General features: G+C 35.3%; 2 protein-coding genes across 4 annotated transcripts; both read right to left on the bottom strand.

Annotated features, from left to right (window-relative positions):
- Window positions 1–661: 661 nt before the first annotated feature.
- LOC135676729 (uncharacterized) lies at window positions 662–14,140 on the bottom strand. Of its 3 annotated transcripts, XM_065188224.1 has the most exons (12): window positions 13,643–14,140; window positions 11,461–11,501; window positions 9,797–9,902; window positions 8,617–8,684; window positions 8,451–8,528; window positions 7,513–7,577; window positions 5,944–6,010; window positions 5,635–5,817; window positions 2,953–3,009; window positions 2,700–2,795; window positions 898–1,115; window positions 662–694 (listed from the first exon to the last, which is right to left on the bottom strand). In XM_065188224.1, the coding sequence occupies exons 1-11, from the start codon at window positions 14,061–14,063 to the stop codon at window positions 942–944; spliced, it is 1,356 nt and encodes a 451-aa protein (XP_065044296.1). In that variant the 5' UTR covers window positions 14,064–14,140; the 3' UTR covers window positions 662–694; window positions 898–941. The 3 variants fall into 3 exon arrangements, with proteins under 3 accessions (XP_065044296.1, XP_065044295.1, XP_065044297.1); XM_065188223.1 differs by having other exon boundaries at window positions 662–1,115; XM_065188225.1 differs by having other exon boundaries at window positions 662–1,037.
- Window positions 14,141–14,865: 725 nt separating this feature from the next.
- LOC103988880 (small ribosomal subunit protein eS26y) lies at window positions 14,866–17,639 on the bottom strand. Its single transcript, XM_009407550.3, has 5 exons — window positions 17,548–17,639; window positions 17,353–17,445; window positions 17,012–17,096; window positions 16,795–16,925; window positions 14,866–15,147 (listed from the first exon to the last, which is right to left on the bottom strand). Exons 1-5 carry the CDS (start codon window positions 17,548–17,550, stop codon window positions 15,082–15,084), a joined length of 378 nt encoding a protein of 125 aa, XP_009405825.2. The 5' UTR covers window positions 17,551–17,639; the 3' UTR covers window positions 14,866–15,081.
- Between the last annotated feature and the right edge of the window lie 232 nt (window positions 17,640–17,871).

The following is a 17,871-nucleotide window of genomic DNA, read 5'->3' as shown; positions in this document are numbered from 1 at the left end:
CAGGATGACAACAAATATTGCTTTGCAGTTGTGGTTATTGGGGTCTTTTGGTATGCAGAAGACTGAGAGTTAGGAAGTCAAGGATGGTCGAAGTTCCTAAAAGAGCTAATTGGATGATGTGCTGTGGTATCCATGCATTTGGGTGATTAAATCTACTCGATACACCTCTAGCGGGTTGCTTCAGGCTACTGAACATCACATTATAGGTCAGACTTTGCTAGTTCTTCAGCTAAATTTTGTAGATTGAAGGTGACCTTGGTCTTGATCTTTTTTATGTGTTTTGGATGTGTGAATGAACTTTGTAAGAATCCTCGCTCGGTCTTAATCTGGTTCTTGTTATTATATTTCCTTTTTCGCCTTTTACGTTTTTGTGTTTTTTGCTGAATGTGCTCAGGCAATGCTGTTTTACCTATTGAATTTTCTGATATATTGTCGTCTCTTCTAAAGTTGGTTGCTGATGCTAAAGAAGGTTGAGGTGTTGAGGAGGATCCAAACTGGAAAGAGATTGATAACAACCAATGCAGAGGTAAAAGAAAGAGAGGTGGTAATGCAATGCAGTGACAACAAAGACAACACAGTTAATCAAGATACATAATCCAAACCCCCTCAGGTTTACCTTTCATATAACTTGAAAGATTTACCCACATGCAATTCGAAGATGTTCAAGGAAGCAACAATTCACCAATGGCAATTGCTGACAACAAAGACAACACAGTTAATCAAGATACATAATCCAAACCCCCTCAGGTTTACCTTTAGTATAACTTGAAAGATTTGCCACATGCAATTCGAAGATGTTCAAGGAAGCAACAATTCACCAATGGCAATTTCAAGTGCAAAAAAGACAAATACAACAGGGTGAAAAGGGGTGTGGTAAGTGGTACCCTCTTTTCTCACCTTTGTAATCTTGAGAGTCGGAATGATCGAGATTTCTTAGCTTGTCACGAGGAGTCTTCGTTGGACAGAGTTACTTGGAGAGCAGCAGCAACAGCAACAGGATCCGAGGTGGCCTTAACCAAGTTGTGTTTTCTCTCCGCCTGCAGCGAACGGCATAGAGATTCAAGCTTTTCCTTTTGATTCTTCACCTTTTCTAGCTGTTTCTTCATTACCTCACGCTTTCATAACAGTAGGGCAAAGGAAATTAATAATGAGAACAACATGTCCATAAACAGAAGAGTTGGATAAACAATAACAAAAAACTTCTGGTAAACACATCGCAGAGTTTGGACATGATGATGGGGCATGACACTAAATTAACATCAATTTTGATTGATGAAAAGGCAGATATGATTCATATATGTTGATGACTAGCTCGAACAATAATCACCAAAGGATAAAATTAGTGGTTACCTTAAAACTGCAAAAGAATGATCCTCCTAATAAACAATAAAATTATGAAGTTATAAAATCTCTATTGTAAAAGACGAGTGATAATTTTCAGAATGGGTACCAACTCCAAATAATTCTGCAATAATATGCTGCATTTTTTTTATAATCATATCTTGATTAACCTGTGTCATTGTGGGGGACCTTACGGTGGTTTCTTCAGCTTGACAATTTGTTGCATTATTCAATATAAAAATTTTCATGAGTGGAAGCTGTCAAAACATAAAGGGCTTTCTCTTGTCATAACTTGCAAATCATAACCGGAGTTGTTTTCCTAAATTACCAAAATTATTATTATCTGCCAGTACCAAAATTATTATTATCTGAGTTTGGTCAAATATGCAAGAAGTTTATTATGATTTAAAATCATAACAAAAAGAACCGAAATATTGAGGTGTGCCATAACTCATGACCAAGGATTTAAGCTTCAGCTGAAAGAGGGATTCTCATGCTGAGTCATTAAAATCCTGTTGTTGTGGTATCAAATACTAATCAGTATTCACTAGAGATAAGTAAACTTTTAAACATGTTTTGGCTAGTAAAGAAGACATGCCAAACCACATGCTAGCAACATGCCAAAACCCATTATCATCAATATTTATGACCTTGCTCATATCAACTGATTTCATATGGTAGATAGAGCCAAGGATAATTAAACCCTTATAAAGCAGCAAAACAAGCCACTTAAGTTCAGCCAATCCTACAGTTCTACGACACTATCTAATGCATCAGTTTACTCAATCATAAAATCTGTAGATAATGTACTAGAAGAGACCAGCATATAAACACAAGAAGCCTGTGAGACACCATGAGTTAAATACTGAGATACTTTAAGTAGTAAAAGGATCTAGAATATCTGCCCCAAGTAAGAAACTTAAAATTGAGGAAATCAAATTCAGATTTTTATCAAATGGACAGATGTCGTTTTGGAGTTCTTCACATGTTTAAAACATCTGATAACTGGAAGATTGTTCTCATCTAAAAGAGTTTGCTGGAAAAATAACAAAAAGCAGCATTTGTTCAGCAATAAGGTATGGGAATGATAACAGTCAAGATGACTCGTATAGGAGTCCCAATGATATGTAGTAATAAATAGTTTAGGCTTTTGCTTATGATCTTACATTCAGGAAGAACTAGTATGACCAAAAGAATGGCTTCATCTCAAGGCATGCTATCAACAAGAATAAAAAAAAACTTTTTAACAGTTTGTTAACTTGGAACTTATGATACTGATCAACAAAACAATACGACCTTGTAAAGAACATTGGTGTAAGTCTAGCGAAATGTTGATATAATTTGCCTGCTCAGCTTACCTCCTCAATGAGCTTCACGAGTGCAATATCAGACTTCTCACACTTGCTCTTCAAAAATTCATTTTCTTTCTTAAGTTCCTTTACCAATTTTGCCATCTGATTAAAATTCAAGTCACAAAGAGTAAATTATAATGAATTTACTTAATTCATATATGAAGACAACAAGAGTAAATATACTGTAAAATCATATATTCAGAAAAGCAGAGGGTTCATGTTCCATATCAACATGCAATGCCTACAAAGTCATTCTTACCTTTTCCATGTCCTGCTTAAATGCTTCAAAGACCTCGTTACTTTTTGACAAAGCATCCTGAGGCAGCGTTAAGTAACTTATTACTGTATAATACTGTCGACTATCATCTACGTAAAATTTATATTAAGTGAACAAGAAACGAGAATTGAAAGATAAAGGCCTTAGATATAAAAATAAACCTGAACTCGAAGAAAATTCAATCTGTTGACTAACAAAGGAAGAGCAAGAGCTACAATAATCCCTTGTCCCATAAAAAATCCAATAAGAAGAAGCTGTCATTCTTTAACACTCATTCAGTCATTGCCTCTCATGGTGAGGACATAATTTATCACACTACCAAACTTTATAAATCCTACCTTTCTCAGATAAAATCTTAGCAACAAAAAATTTTATTTCCATAACATAAGCAACAGGTAGATGAGAATGTTAGGTGATACATACAATAAGTACTAGGGAATTCAGACGTGAAGGTAAGCAACCTACATTTTAATAGAATATAAAAAATGAATATCTAGTTGAGGTGTTTTGCTATTGCATTGTTGAAAGAAGATAAAGCTGTGAGGTTCTGGTGAGGACATAACTTATCACACTACCAAACTTTATAAATCCTACCTTTCTCAGATAAAATCTTAGCAACAAAAAAATTTAGGTCCACAACATAAGAAACAGGTAGATGAGAATGCTAGGTGATAGATACAATAAGTACTAGGGAATTCAGACGTGAAGGTAAGCAACCTACATTTTAATAGAATATAAAAAATGAATATCTAGTTGTGGTGTTTTGCTATTGCATTGTCGAAAGAAGATAAAGCTACGAGGTTCTGGTTGGAACATAGAGATGGCATGTCCTGTGCTGTAAACAATACACCATTATACCAATGGGAAAGACATCTACCAAATGTCTTATGGAGGCAGAGGTAATTAGTTCAAGTCACTAATCATGTAAATTATGACATTCACCATCACAATGGGAAACATCCCATGATTATGACCACATGAATTTGATCAAATCTATTGCTATCCAATTTTACATGCTGCACAAAGTATGTCAACATCTAAAACTATTGTTCTGAAAAGAAAGAAAAGAATTATTATCCACTTAAACAAAACAAATATGTAAACAGTTTATTCAACTCCCAGTGAAAGATGAAAAGGTGGATAACTGGCACAAAAAGAAAAACTGAAGCAACAGAAACAAATCTGAATGAGGGGGAGAGGCTAAATGTTGAAACAAAGTTTGATGTTGCAATTTTTGAAAAGCTATAAAAGGTTTGACATTCCATAAATGATGGTCTTCAGTTTAGGTGAGTTTTACACTTACAATTATGACATACCACCTCAACATGAAAATAGAAACATCAGCCCTTGTCATGCCAAGGATGTGCCAAAACACCTTTTTACACGTCAGTGGCTTGTGTCATGTACCATGTATTGTATGCAGCAGTGTCTGCCAAACCGAATTGTACCGCCCGGTACGGGTGGTATGTACCGGTCCGACAGACCAACGGTACGCGGACCGCCCGGTACTAGTCCGCACTGTAGCAGTGCTACAGTACTCGGTACACCATACCGTACCAGTACCGAGTCCAGGTCGAAATACCGGTACGGTACGGTATTGTGAACCTTGGTATACAGCTCATCACCATCTTGACTCATGAGATGCTGGACAAAGTTAAATCCATTCTACCAATATGGATTATTCAGTTAAGCCTGATTATTAATGTCTCAGGCTCTCAGCTTCTCTTGCAGTATCCATGGTGACCAGATGTAACAGTGTACAGGTACACCATACACAGAAGAACAATAAGAGGATTAGGATCTTAAATTTGGTCAGAATAATGACAGATCTGACAGAAAGCAGTAAGGTTTGAAGGTGGGTTAAGAGAAAACAATCAGACTAATGCTTTATTCTGGAAATGACATCAGAAGATCAAGTTGCTATAGACACAGAGAGAAAGAAAATGATGTACTAAAAATAGAGAAAAATGAGAAAGTAAAGAGATGTAGACTGATAGCTCAAACCTAACAGAATCAATAGTAGAAACAGAAGAAAATATGACAAACAAGATCACAGAAGGGGCAGAGAGAGAGATGTCTGCTCATTGATAAAAATACATGTATCTATCAATCATGCATTACAAGACCAATCACAAATAGTTGCATGGCCCATTATGTATAAACCTTTGCGAACTCTCTAAACGTAGAAAAAAAGTGAAAACAAAAATCCACATAAAAATATGCAAAAGTCTCTGTTGAGACCTCTGGATTGGTTATTACTGCAATATTCCACTAGTGATAGGTTTCTGCTTCGAGTCCAAGTATGAGTGTCATGTATGTTATTTGATGTAATAAAAATTTCTTCTATTTTTGCATGAAAAAAGAAAAGCTAAACCTCACACTTGACTTACTCTCAGACTAGGCTCAACTAAGATAGTAAGCAAAATCCTGCATTAAAAAAACATGGCATGAGTATGTCTCTTGCTATTTCGAGACATTATTTATGATCTCTAAGACATTATACCAGTTCAGGTACTAATACTATTATGTAGATTTTTCTTGGGCAGTGTCCTTTGCCAAAGTCGAAACTAAGTTTGACCTTAACAGATAATTAACAATTGATTTATGCCTAACACATTATTATTTAAACACTTTCGACATAAACTTCAAATTTAATTCAGATACTTGGAATTGCTGAAATCTCTCTTCATCAGCTGCTAGCTGTAGACGCAAACTCTTCTCAGTGGCCAAAAGCTGTGAAACCTGTTCAGCATACAATTGCATCTGGGTTTGTTCCTTAGCAGACTTCCGTTCCTGTTGCTGAAGTTTTAGATCAGCAAGCTGAAGTTCTAGCGTCTTCTGCTGTAACTGTAGACACAGTTTATATGGAAAGGGCAAAACACTAGTGAGCCTCAAAGTCAAAGTTATGGTTTCTCTAAAATCAGAACTTGCATCACAGAAATTCAGAATATACAAAATCCTTGAAGACCTTACCTTTTGGGCAAAATGTTGTTCAGAGAGAGAGTATTGGTCAGCAAGGAGTTTTATCTTATTTCTCAACCTAAAAGAAAGCAAGTAATTTGTCTGTAAAGAATAGTAGCTCAATAATATAAAAGAGAAAGGGCCATCATCTGACATCAGGAAAGAATAAGCAACATAATGCTATGTAAGTTGAATATAACATATCATTATTACATTACCTAGGAACACTTCTTAGGTGCATAACCAAAAACTTAGCAGCTGTAACATACCCATGCTTATTTGGAACATAATATTTGTCACATAAATTAATGAAAATTAATGAAAACCAAGTGATCATCAGCAATCATTAGTAATCATAAACATCAGGAACAACAACATATTAACAAACACAGAGATGAACATGTAAGTTTCAACATCGTGTAAAAATTCCATTTAAGAAAGATAATAGCCTAAATAAAGGGTGAACTAACATATATCTTTTTGCACACAACAGGAAGAAAATTTCTAACAGATGTGATGACGTGGACAATGGGCATCAAGACTTTCATCTGATAAGTAAGATATTTGTGAAATGGTAAACATCTCATACCAGTCACCCCAACTTCGGAGGTTATTCTTACTGCTGGGAGCAGATACTGCATGTGTGCATGTTTGCACAAATAACATCATCATGTTTAGATAGAAAGCCAAATGAAAGGTAAGGGAAGTTACAATGTTTCATGTATTTCACAAGCACAACTTGGAAAAACATGTAATCTTTAAGAAGGTTGGCTCCAGACTTCCAGATATGCACTCCAATGTTTTAATTAATGAAGAACTTATGAATAAAGAAACCAATTGTCATCTCCCTTTCCACAAAAAAAAAAGAGTTGGTAAAACAATATTCATGTTCAAGTATCTTGTTCCAGTGATAATCTACACTATCTAGGTTTCCGTAAGATATGTCAAACAGTAGATGAGGGACAATGAATTCATCACACATGCAGAGTCATTACAGCATGTGCCAACACCTGCCAACAAAGAGCAGGCTGTGGTTATTGGTACAGCTCTATATAATCCAGAAAACCTGCATTTAATGGCTAGCATTGTTTGGCATGTGATTCAATATGTGATTGGCAACTGATTTACAAAAGACAAGGCAAAAATGAAGTCATAACAAATGCAAGTACACGGACAAGCTATAAAGGCTATTAATAACACTGCTTATAGAAGAATATTCATGACCTATGCCATCCCTGTAACTTGCTCCTAAATGTATTTAACATCTTGTAAGAAAGCATTATATGGCAGTTTGACTGATATCTTTGTTGCATAATTACTATGCCTTCATATTGAGCCTTATCTACAACTGCCTGATGGAGTGTTATCTATCATGTCATTCTTAATTCCTCTTTATCTTGATAATTCCTCTTTATCTTGATATAAGTATCAGTTTAATCAAGAAATTTTCAAATATCATACTCACAATTGGCGGAAATTAGATGATAAGGATATAATCCAGAAAAATAAACCTATTTTAAAGTTTCTTCGTGTAAAGATATCTTGTTGCAATCAATATAAAAAGAACTCCAGGAACCCTACATCTCATTTTCATTGAGCTGAGAAAGGCATTCATCTTTTTGCACCTCAAGTTTATTGGTGATATCCTACAACACAAAAGCCATTGATTAACAAATTTTTGTAGTGGAAACAGAAAAAGGGACACACCCCACTACAAAATCAATAACCATAAGACATGTAAAAGGAATAATTCTAGAAACAAATTTTGGGATACAGTAAAAAATTGTGGAAGGAATATGATGTATTTAATGTGTCAACACATAAACAAGTACCTGTCTCGTGATATGGCCACACATAGACAAGTAGATTCCCATGCGTCACTGTCCTATTTAATGTAGTTTTATGACTAATCCTAGCCTTAATATAATTTACTTATTGTGCAGCCCATCCATCATATCTCCAATTTGTCTCAAAGGTCATTTCAGTTGGTCCAAGAAACTTTCAATTCTCGGTTTCTGGAAACACATGCACTCTGTTGCATGGTTTTCCAACAGTTCCTTTTTGCTGCTTTATAATTCATATCCAGTAAATTCGGTGCTGTACTTTGCTCTTCATCATAACACTAGGCCAATGATGCCATGTTCAACCAGTTCACTGTTTCAGGGCACTAAAAAAAATTCAAGCAAAAAAGTGTGAAGAGATGTAGAAACATCAAAGAAAATCTATATACTATACAACTATAGTTCACCATGGATTTCTCTATACATTTTCATCATTTAAGTCTTAGTCTTGGAGTGTGGCATAGATCATCAGTATAAATCACTAGTAAGAACAGAAATTAGTTACTTCACAAGCAGATGTTTGATAGAAGGTATGTTCTTAATGTCTTAACTTTAAGATAACAACTTGATTTTAAAAATATTAAAAAAAAATTCTCAGGCAAGTCATTGAAAATTGTATATGTATTAGAGGACAAGAAAAAAAACCAAACACTTAAGATATATTGTCTTAGTTCTTACCTTAATTACATCATTAAACTTTGTAGACAAATCGAGTCTCATATTTTGTCCTTCTGTAGATACTCTTTGACATTCATCCTGCACAAGTCATATCAGGCTGAAGCAAGGTTGCATATGTCAACATAGCAATAAAGATACATTCAACCTCTCAATTTGGAAAATGTACCATAAGCATTTTATTCTGACGTTGCAGCTCCCTGCAAAGTGACTCAAGTTTCTCACGAACAGCAACAGCTTCCAGAAGCAAGCAAATTCACAGGAAATTATAAGCAACATGAGGAGAATCAGAAAAAAAAATTGCTATTTATAAGTATGAACAATGAGGTCATAAAAGTATTCTGCTGCTTCAAAGACCTACTCGATATCTGTTTTATTGGCCATCCCTAATATATGATTAACCTTTAAAATTCAAAACTAAAATTGGCTAGAAGGAGAAAAACTTGTTTTAAGTTGGCTGATGAATGTGACGTTTCAAAACACAATTGGAGATTATACTGGCTCCTCCCTTTGATAAAAATAAATTACACAGCCATGGAGGACAGAAGTGGACGTAAATGCAAGAGCAAGCTACCATCAAGCAGGCAAATAAACAAATGGATCTCACATAAATCAGGAAAGATTGACAAAGCAGCATAGGTGAGCATCTCGAAGCTTAGATCCAATTCATGTGAGACATTAACTTATTCACCAACCTATCCAGAATGGACAAATATTTTTTGTTACCATCTATTTATGATTAAATTTTTCTATGAGACGCTGTCTTTAAAGTGGAAAATTTTCCCACACAAGTTGCTCCTATTTCCCAACTTAACATATGAAATTAATTTGCTAGCCTACTATTTAGGTTCATTTACAACTTAAATCAATTTTATAAAATTTCATTTTAGCCATTCACCTAGATGAGCACCCTAGTTAGTTCAAGAACCCATTATATTTCAGTAATTTTGAGTGCTCTATCCACATCATAAAGCATCATTATTTGTATTGCTTCTAATAAATGCAATTTTCAAAAATTTCCATCTCCTCAATTTTTTCCCTTAACCGAGTCCAACATTGATCCATATCACAGTAAAAGAATCTCGTTATGCAATTTTACTCAAGTTCTTTATTTTCACATTCCTTACAAGAAATATATAGATGACTCATACAAATTGGTATAAAACAGATTATAGCTAGTAAAAGTTTTGATGTGAATTAAAAGACAAAACAAACATACATCAAAGTGCATTCTAGTTTAAGAATTGATAGCCAACCTTTTCATGGCAGTTTCAAAGTGGCGAATAACCACAATGCACATTGTATGAATCTAAACATTCCATTGTATACAATTAATTTTTATCACTAACCTGCATCTCTCTCTAACATTACTTTTTGATATTTCAAAGTATATTCTAGCAGCTCCTCTGACTTTGTGTTGCGCTTTGTAACTTTTTGTTTTGCTTGAACTCCTTCCTGAAAGACCATTAAATAATAGAAGCTATTTAATATTTTACACGATCAAAGAAGTGTTTAAAATGCTTAGAAAAATCCACTTAAATTATCAAAAGCAAAAAAATAATTTAGTTCTGCAAGCTAAATTATGCAGGATACATATTGCAAGTAATGAAGTGTAGCTGATTTTTGTAATTCAATACAATCTTGTTTGCAAGCTACAGATATCTATGGAATTTGCTAAAATCACCAGATGACACAATGAACCAACTAAAGAAGTTTGATCATCATACCTACATAACTGGAAGCATGTGGGAACATAGAATATTGAACCTTTAGACAAACTACAAGAAGTATAAGACTACATATTATCACAGAAACAGAAATGAACTCTAAAAGTAATTAAATTTAATTTTTAAAAATATGTATTTTCTAGATGATCTCAAATTATAATGTGATTCCATACATTGTTCCAGAACACCATGGAGCAAAACTTTGACCATTAAATAAGAGAAGATATTTAATATTTTACATGATCAAAGAAGTGTTTAAAATGCTTAGAAAAAATCCACTTAAATTATCAAAAGCAAAAATATAATCTTTCTTATAGTTCTGCAAGCTAAATTATGCAAGATACATGTTGCAAGTAATGAAGTGTAGCTGATTTTTGTAATTCAATACAATCTAGTTTGCAAGCTACAGATATCTATGGAATTTGCTCAAATCACAAGATGACATAATGAACCAACTAAAGAAGTATGTTTGATCATCATACCTACATAACTAGAAGCATGTGGGAACATAGAATATTGAACTATTAGACAAACTACAAAAAGTATAAGACTACATATTCTCACAGAAACAGAAATGAACTCTAAAAGTAATTAAATTTAATTTTAAAAAATATGTATTCTCTGGATGATCTCAAATTATAATGTGATTCCATACAATGTTACAGAACACCATAGAGCAAAACTTTGATAAGGATGACTTTACAGAATAAAGATTGATTTTTAAGTCCTTTTGACCATTGATAAATAGAAGTTACAGCAAAAAATATATATATTATTTTAAACAAGTTGGACTGAGATTATTTACAAAGCTGCAAAACATTTGATCGGAAAACTAACAAAGCAACTTAAGATTCATTTATAGATCGACCATATTAATATATGTGTCATTCCTTTTCCTGTAAGAATTATTGTTACTCTTTAAAGAAACAATTGAAAGGAGCAACACAGTAGGATGGTAGAGGACCCAACCAGCTTCATTGTGACAAGAGAAATCACATGCACATAAAAATGGTTCGAGTGAAAAGGAGCCAAACAAATTTTCCAATGATAAAGAAAGCCTTATAAAAGTAGCACATCTGAAAGCCAAAAATAAATAAAAGAACTGTGTTTATCACAAAAAGATCCCTGAACAAAAGGTAAATTATCTGTGAGATCAACCTGAACAAGCTGAAGATATGGAGAATTGATGTGCGGGTAGTTAACATGATAATTGACTTAATGCATCAAGCTTTTTGTAATCCACAAATCACTTTGAACATTCAGCATATCCTGCAGTACAATCTTACCTTTAGATTGATGGCATTTAATTCCAACTGGCCTTTTGTTTCTGCAAAATCCATAGGGAAAATTAATTCATCGTCATTTTCTTTATATTGCTAGGACTACTTGCTTTCAGAATATTAAAGACAACAAGTGTATATGTGGCATGCATGACCAGGCAGCAGAGACAACAAGGAAATTCACAAAGCCATTATTGTGGACATCACTACTGCAAATATGCAGCTTGCAGCATTCAACTCCAAATATTGTCACTAAAGATTTTAGGGAGGTCCTTGTCTCACATAACATCCTTAAATTTGAACTAGAGGCTATAGTTGAAGCAAAAACAATTTTTATGTCAATCATATTATGGACAATGTTCACAGATACCATCAAAATGCAAACTAAGCATTAGCACAATTTCTTTCACTTGTCCGCTATATATTTGTGTTTCAAAGTACTTGGATATCTTCACGCAAGGTCACAGTCTCTAGTTCTCTTTTGAAACTATGTTAAAGCACCTTCTTCAGGACCTTCTCATGCTTAGGTACATCAGAAAAAAGCTTAAATGATAATATCAAGGTTCGTAATTTCATACCATACCGGAATATCGAGCTCAGCTCAATACGGTACGAGTATACCGAGCAATACGCTTTGGTGTATCGCTCGATATATATATATATATATATATATATATATATATATATATATATATATATATATATATATATATATATATCACCAAAGCTTCTTCTTCCCGCACGGATGAGGAGAAGCCACCAATAACATCGAGGCCTCGTCGCCTCAGATGAGGAGGAGGCAACATCTCATCTGCAATGTCCGACGAGGGAGGACGATGACGGATCGGGATCGTCGAAGGAGAGCAATGTCGGATCTCCAGGTTCTCTCGTTTCATCTCCCTCTTATTCCTTCTCCCTCAGCTAATACCGTCCCGTAGCGAGCAGCGACAGTCGAAATCGATCGTCATCGACCGATTTCAAGTGGTAACGAGGCGAAAACAGTCCCAATCAATGGTAGCGAACGGTCCGTATACTGGTTTGCTGGCGAACCGATACGTAACGCCCGGTATGGACGGTATCATTCGAAATTAAAAACCTTATAAAATTGATTGCTCACTAGTTGGTTTCCAATAATAAAAATATCTAATCATATTGAAGGCTTGTTTAAGCAATCTTTATCATCATGATAATATAATATATTTGTATCCTAATTGATTGCTTTTGCATCATTATATACATGTGGTGGCTTATGAAATTTCTTGGTATCAAAAAGATTTACTATCACAATTTGTTAATGCACATTACATGGCAGTCAAGATACCATCTTAATTACATTTAGTTTATGCAAATTTATTTTTCATTCACTGATTCAATTCATTTGTGATCACCTCCAAAGATGAAACACTTAGTAAAATTAGTAGATTAAAGTGGTAACTAGTCCTGCTGGTCCATCCACCCAACAACCAGGCCCCTCACAAAAAAGAGCATAAAATAAACTAAGTACATCAAAAAATCATCTGGTTTCACTAAATTAACCTGAACATCAGGATTCACCTGAAAATTCCCATCACTTCTTGCAGGCTATATTCACAATTGTAAATCCTAAAAAACACAACAAATGCCGGAGAAACAATCCTATAACAGGGAATGACTAGGATAGACCTCACTCATATCCACTTAAGGTAGTTACTTTTTTCAGAACTAAAATTATAGTAAAAAATTTGTCAATTTTGCACCCAACTACATCATAATGCGGACACTACCTTAAGCTCCTTTTCTTAAATAAAGATTGTATATTTTCTTTTTTGTTGTGCACTCCCATTACTATATGTTCATTCATGTCACTGCAGCTTATTCATTAGAATTCATTTTCTTCTTGTTGCATGTTTCAATGATCTCCTTGTCCGAAAATATTATGTAATTGACTATGATGTGCCCTTTTCCATCAACTGTTGGCCCTCAACGGGATATTCTTTTAGCTACCGCTGATTACTACAAGCTTCTCATGTAACCTGACTAGATTTCTTTCAACTGCAATAGTTATATGTTTTGATCCCGACATCACAAACATTATCTCTCATATTTGCACGAAACGTGATAACGAGAAGAACTAGCAAGGCAACCTAACGTAAACAGGAAGATAGATAACGTAGACAGATGACAAGGGGAAAAAAGAAAGATCTTTAACCTGTTTCGGAACTCTGGCAGTCTCCTTGGCTACTTCGTCCCGCAGATGAACCTATCAAGATCTCATTCGGGGTTCTACTCATCTCCTTCGAGGCATCATCACCAGGCTTCGACTCCGAGATGCCATCTCGCGCCACCGAGTCGGAGCAATCGCCGACGCCATCCTCTCTCGTCAAGAAGTCGGTCGAGAAAACAAACTTCTCCGTCCCATCCACCAGACAATCCGGAGTTAGGGTCCCCTCCGCTGCTTCCGAGGGCGGGGGCGACGGGTCGACGAGCCGTTGGCCCGAGAAATGAAGATCGAGCAAGGCGTCCTTGTAGTCGGACGACGCCGGCCGAGGCGGGGGGTCGGCAGACACCTCGACGAACCCATCGGGCAAGGAGTCGGCTTCCGGGAGACAGTTCGTCGGGGAAGTCGCCATTGGTAAAGCGAAGAGGAGGAGGAGAAGGTGGGGGCGGGAGGGAGAAGGGCGAGTCGTAGACTGCAACGGAGAGTGAGGAAGGGTTGGGCGTTTGATGCGCAGACGCACACACTGCCATCTTTTATATTGTTTTAGGGATTCATTATTATTAAATCAAAGATAAGATGAATAAATACGAAGAAAAATAATTGTTAATCATTTTAAATTATCAATAATTAAAAGTAATTTTATATTTAATAATCTCCTGACACTTTTTTGGTTTTTTCAGGGCCGAGCAATTTAGAATCTTTTACACATATTGATAGTAGTGTAAAAAAAGTATGGGACCAATAAAACCAAAGTATAGATAAATAGATATAAAAGAAATGGGAAAAAAATGTGTTGCATACAAACAAAAAATAAAATTTTTCAATGACTTCAATTTTATTATTAGTGTAACATTTAACTAAGTATTATCTTTGCTTTCTAAAATCAATTGATAATTTATATTTAAAATCATACCATTTGACACGCCTTTGGAATCTCATTAATTATATAAATAGTTCTAATGGTATTTTAAATCTTTTCAGAAATGGCGGTGATTTAATTGGAACATACTTAGATATTATGAGACTCACGTAACTAAGTATTATAAACACTCTGTCAAGTTATCCTAATTACATTAAATATGTAGTCCTTGTAATGATTATAACATCTTATCAAAGTTCAATTGTTTAATTGACGTAAGCTCATCGGAAATTAATTCAAATTTAACGATATTTTAGTAATAGTACTAAAATCATATACAATGTATGAACACCTATTGAAAACGGTGCTAGCAAAGCACATACTTGGATAACATCATTAATAACTAGTTTGCCAATAACATATTTCTATTCGAAACAAGAAAATGAAACCATAACCACAAATTAAGGTTCTAATTGATTTCCCATAAACAAGTCACTTGGTACTTAATACTAGTCGTAGGATCTAGTCTAAAAGAAAAACTACTATAATGTCGCATAAGATAATTCTTGCATCATGGCCGAGGTGGATTTCCAGCTCCGGCCGGACGAGGTCCTTGCCCAGGCCTCGGCAGATCATCCTGCATCACAAGTAATAATGAAATCAATCCATCAATCAGAAGCAGGTAAATTCAAAACATAGTTGCTGTTCGATGGCAATACAAACAAATGCAAACTATCTGAAACATATCAGCTACAAACTATAAAAATAGGCCATATCCCTAGAACACCTACTGCAATGGTTCATCGCTCTATTCCTATATACTTACTGGTTTCTGTTAATATTCCTTCCAACATTTTCCCAAAGGCAAAACCCATAAAGGAGATGGATGCAATCGATTAACGCAAACTCTAGATTACCACTCTTAATCTAGTTAACATGTCTTGCTTGGTAAATTACGATTAATTCTTCCAGCTTAGTGAATTTCCATCACATCGACCAGATAAGGTTTTTCTTGGATACAAAGGTGACAAGATGCACCAAGACAATTGACAGTTCTTGTGAAACAATTTATGATGAATAACACTTGCCACTAGAAAGTTAAACAGAATTGTAGAATCTTCTGATACACTATCCTCCTTAGGCTCCCTATTGATGGGAGCCTTCTGCGCCACCCTCTTCATCCTTTTCTTTTTTTAATCAGGGGCTTGTGAATCCTTTTTTTTTTTCCGAAACAATCCATCCCATTAGTAGAATTCTCAGGCTATAGTAAGACTCCACAGTAATGCCATCTAGGTGATCCAATTAAACAGCTAATTGAAATCATCATTGGACTTCAGATCTTCTGACATTACAAGAACAAGGCATCATCAAAACCTCAATTCAGACTACATAATGATATATAACCCCATTTTCTGATGCAATTCAATCCACTGACTCAAGAAAAATGGACAAAGAATTGATTTCACAAGTAAACCTTGATACCTGACTTGTAGGTCCATCCCTTTGTTACCACCAAAACATAAATTATATATATCAAATATTATGAGAAATTGATATTTCAAAATCACTTGATTCCATGGATATCTGCTTTTGCCTAATACAAATTATACCATTGAGACTTATAATCACAAAAAATGATAGCAAAAAGTTCACTTTAATCTGATAATTCTAAAGAAAAATACTGTTGCTGCAAAAGATTCAACAGTTGAAGCACTATCAAGAGTATGATCAAGCAAGCCAAGTTAACAATAAAAAGTTTGACAGCCATAAGCTCGACATGGAGAATTTATGTACTTTTTAGTCATAATAAATGCTAACTTGTTATAGAACAGATGTCCTAAAGTTGTCACCTATGGTGAGAATTAATCAGATTGTACAAAAAATATCATTTACAAAAGGTTACAGATTAGATCTGCAACATGGTCCCATAAACAACCAAAACAACTAGCAGTCTTGACAATAAAAGAAGCTCCTCAGCTTCAAAAGTTATTTACACTAGGATTATCAACTTCAAAAGTTAATAACATCAGTGCAAAACATCAACAAAATATCAAGTTGATCCAACTTCTTTTTTGTCCTTCCAAATTTCAAATTTTAACATACTAGCATTGCACAAATTAACAATCTGCAATCTCTTGTTCTAAGCAGGAACTAAGCCATTCACATATACAAGAAACACAAAACTGGGAAAAAATAGCAAAACAAAATGAATAGCATTACAAACATATTCACCAAGATACACTAGACAAGACTTGAAGATAAGTGTAAAATCTGGGACAAGTACCCGGCGTCTGAAGCGCTGTGGTGGCTCACGGTTTCTCCTGTCAGTGCGAGACCTCACCCTCACAACCTTGGAGTGGATTGCACAAGAGACACAGTACTGCATCTTGATATATAGCTTTGGCAGAGTGTACCCTTAAGTATTTGAAAGTTTTGAGTATATTCCAACAAACAACCAAGTTTCAATTAAGACAAGAACTAGCAACAAGTTTGGGGCTCACCATCATAGGCACAGGCCTCCTGCACATCCCTCACGGCAGCCTGCTCCACTATATTCCTCACAAGAAACTTCTTGATGGCCTTGTCCTTCAAGATAAAATTAATATAGGTAAGTTGCATTATTGACCGTAAGAATACATGGAAAGAGATCGAACTAGAGATATAAATAGGGAAAAAAGGAAGAAAGATCAATATTTTTCTTATGTAACGGAATGTGATTCAGAAACTGCAATCGGACCAAGACCGAGAGATAAATCCAAGCTCCAAATATTTTAGTACAGAAACTCTCAAGCAAAATGCTAAAATCAAATATAATTAATCGTTCAATCTCAAAAGGTGGTACCTTGGGGCAGCACTTGCCGCAGTTGGAGCAGCGGATGAAGTTAACGTGGCCGCGGCCATGCTTGTTGCGTCCACCATTCCTGCGCTTGAAAGTCTGCAACGCAGACGAACAAATCGAGGTCAGACCTGTGCAGGAGAAGAAAGACAGAAGATAGAAAAAAGGGAAGGAGGAGGAGAGATAGAGTTCGATCGCCACCATCGTCGCCGCCCACTCGGACCTCGTTAGGGTTTGGGAGAATGCGAGACGGGGCACGTCGCAAGGAGGAGAAAATATATAGTGCTGCCGTGTTGACATATCGACCGTCCATCATACATCGGACGAAAGATAGCATAATACTCGAGGTTATGAGCGACGTCATGTTCGAAGATCCTGTCCAATTTTACTTTTAATCTGAACATCCAATTCTCGCATCAGAACCGTCTATTACGAGAACCCGCGGAATTCAATGGGTCTTATTATTACAACAATAGAATATGTTCTTACTATTTAGAGTTGGGTAAATAGATATTTTGCTAAGCT

Source organism: Musa acuminata, chromosome BXJ1-6, assembly GCF_036884655.1.
Source record: "Musa acuminata AAA Group cultivar baxijiao chromosome BXJ1-6, Cavendish_Baxijiao_AAA, whole genome shotgun sequence".
Lineage (NCBI taxonomy): Eukaryota > Viridiplantae > Streptophyta > Magnoliopsida > Zingiberales > Musaceae > Musa > Musa acuminata.
Note: the sequence above shows the minus strand (reverse complement) of the source record. Positions and strands in the feature narration are given on the sequence as shown.

Bases quoted from the DNA above. Each gene is read 5' to 3' on its own strand.
- LOC103988880 (XM_009407550.3), bottom strand. The intron at 16,926-17,011 runs GTGAGCCCCAAA...CAAATACTTAAG, and splicing joins GGAGGCCTGTGCCTATGATG to GGTACACTCTGCCAAAGCTA. The intron at 15,148-16,794 runs GTACTTGTCCCA...CTTGTGATGCAG, and splicing joins CACAGCGCTTCAGACGCCGG to GATGATCTGCCGAGGCCTGG.
- LOC135676729 (XM_065188223.1), bottom strand. From the start codon at position 14,063: ATGGCGACTTCCCCGACGAACTGTCTCCCGGAAGCCGACTCCTTGCCC. The intron at 5,818-5,943 runs GTAAGGTCTTCA...CTGTGTCTACAG, and splicing joins AACAACATTTTGCCCAAAAG to TTACAGCAGAAGACGCTAGA. The intron at 3,010-5,634 runs GTATCTGAATTA...ACGCTGCCTCAG, and splicing joins AGAGATTTCAGCAATTCCAA to GATGCTTTGTCAAAAAGTAA.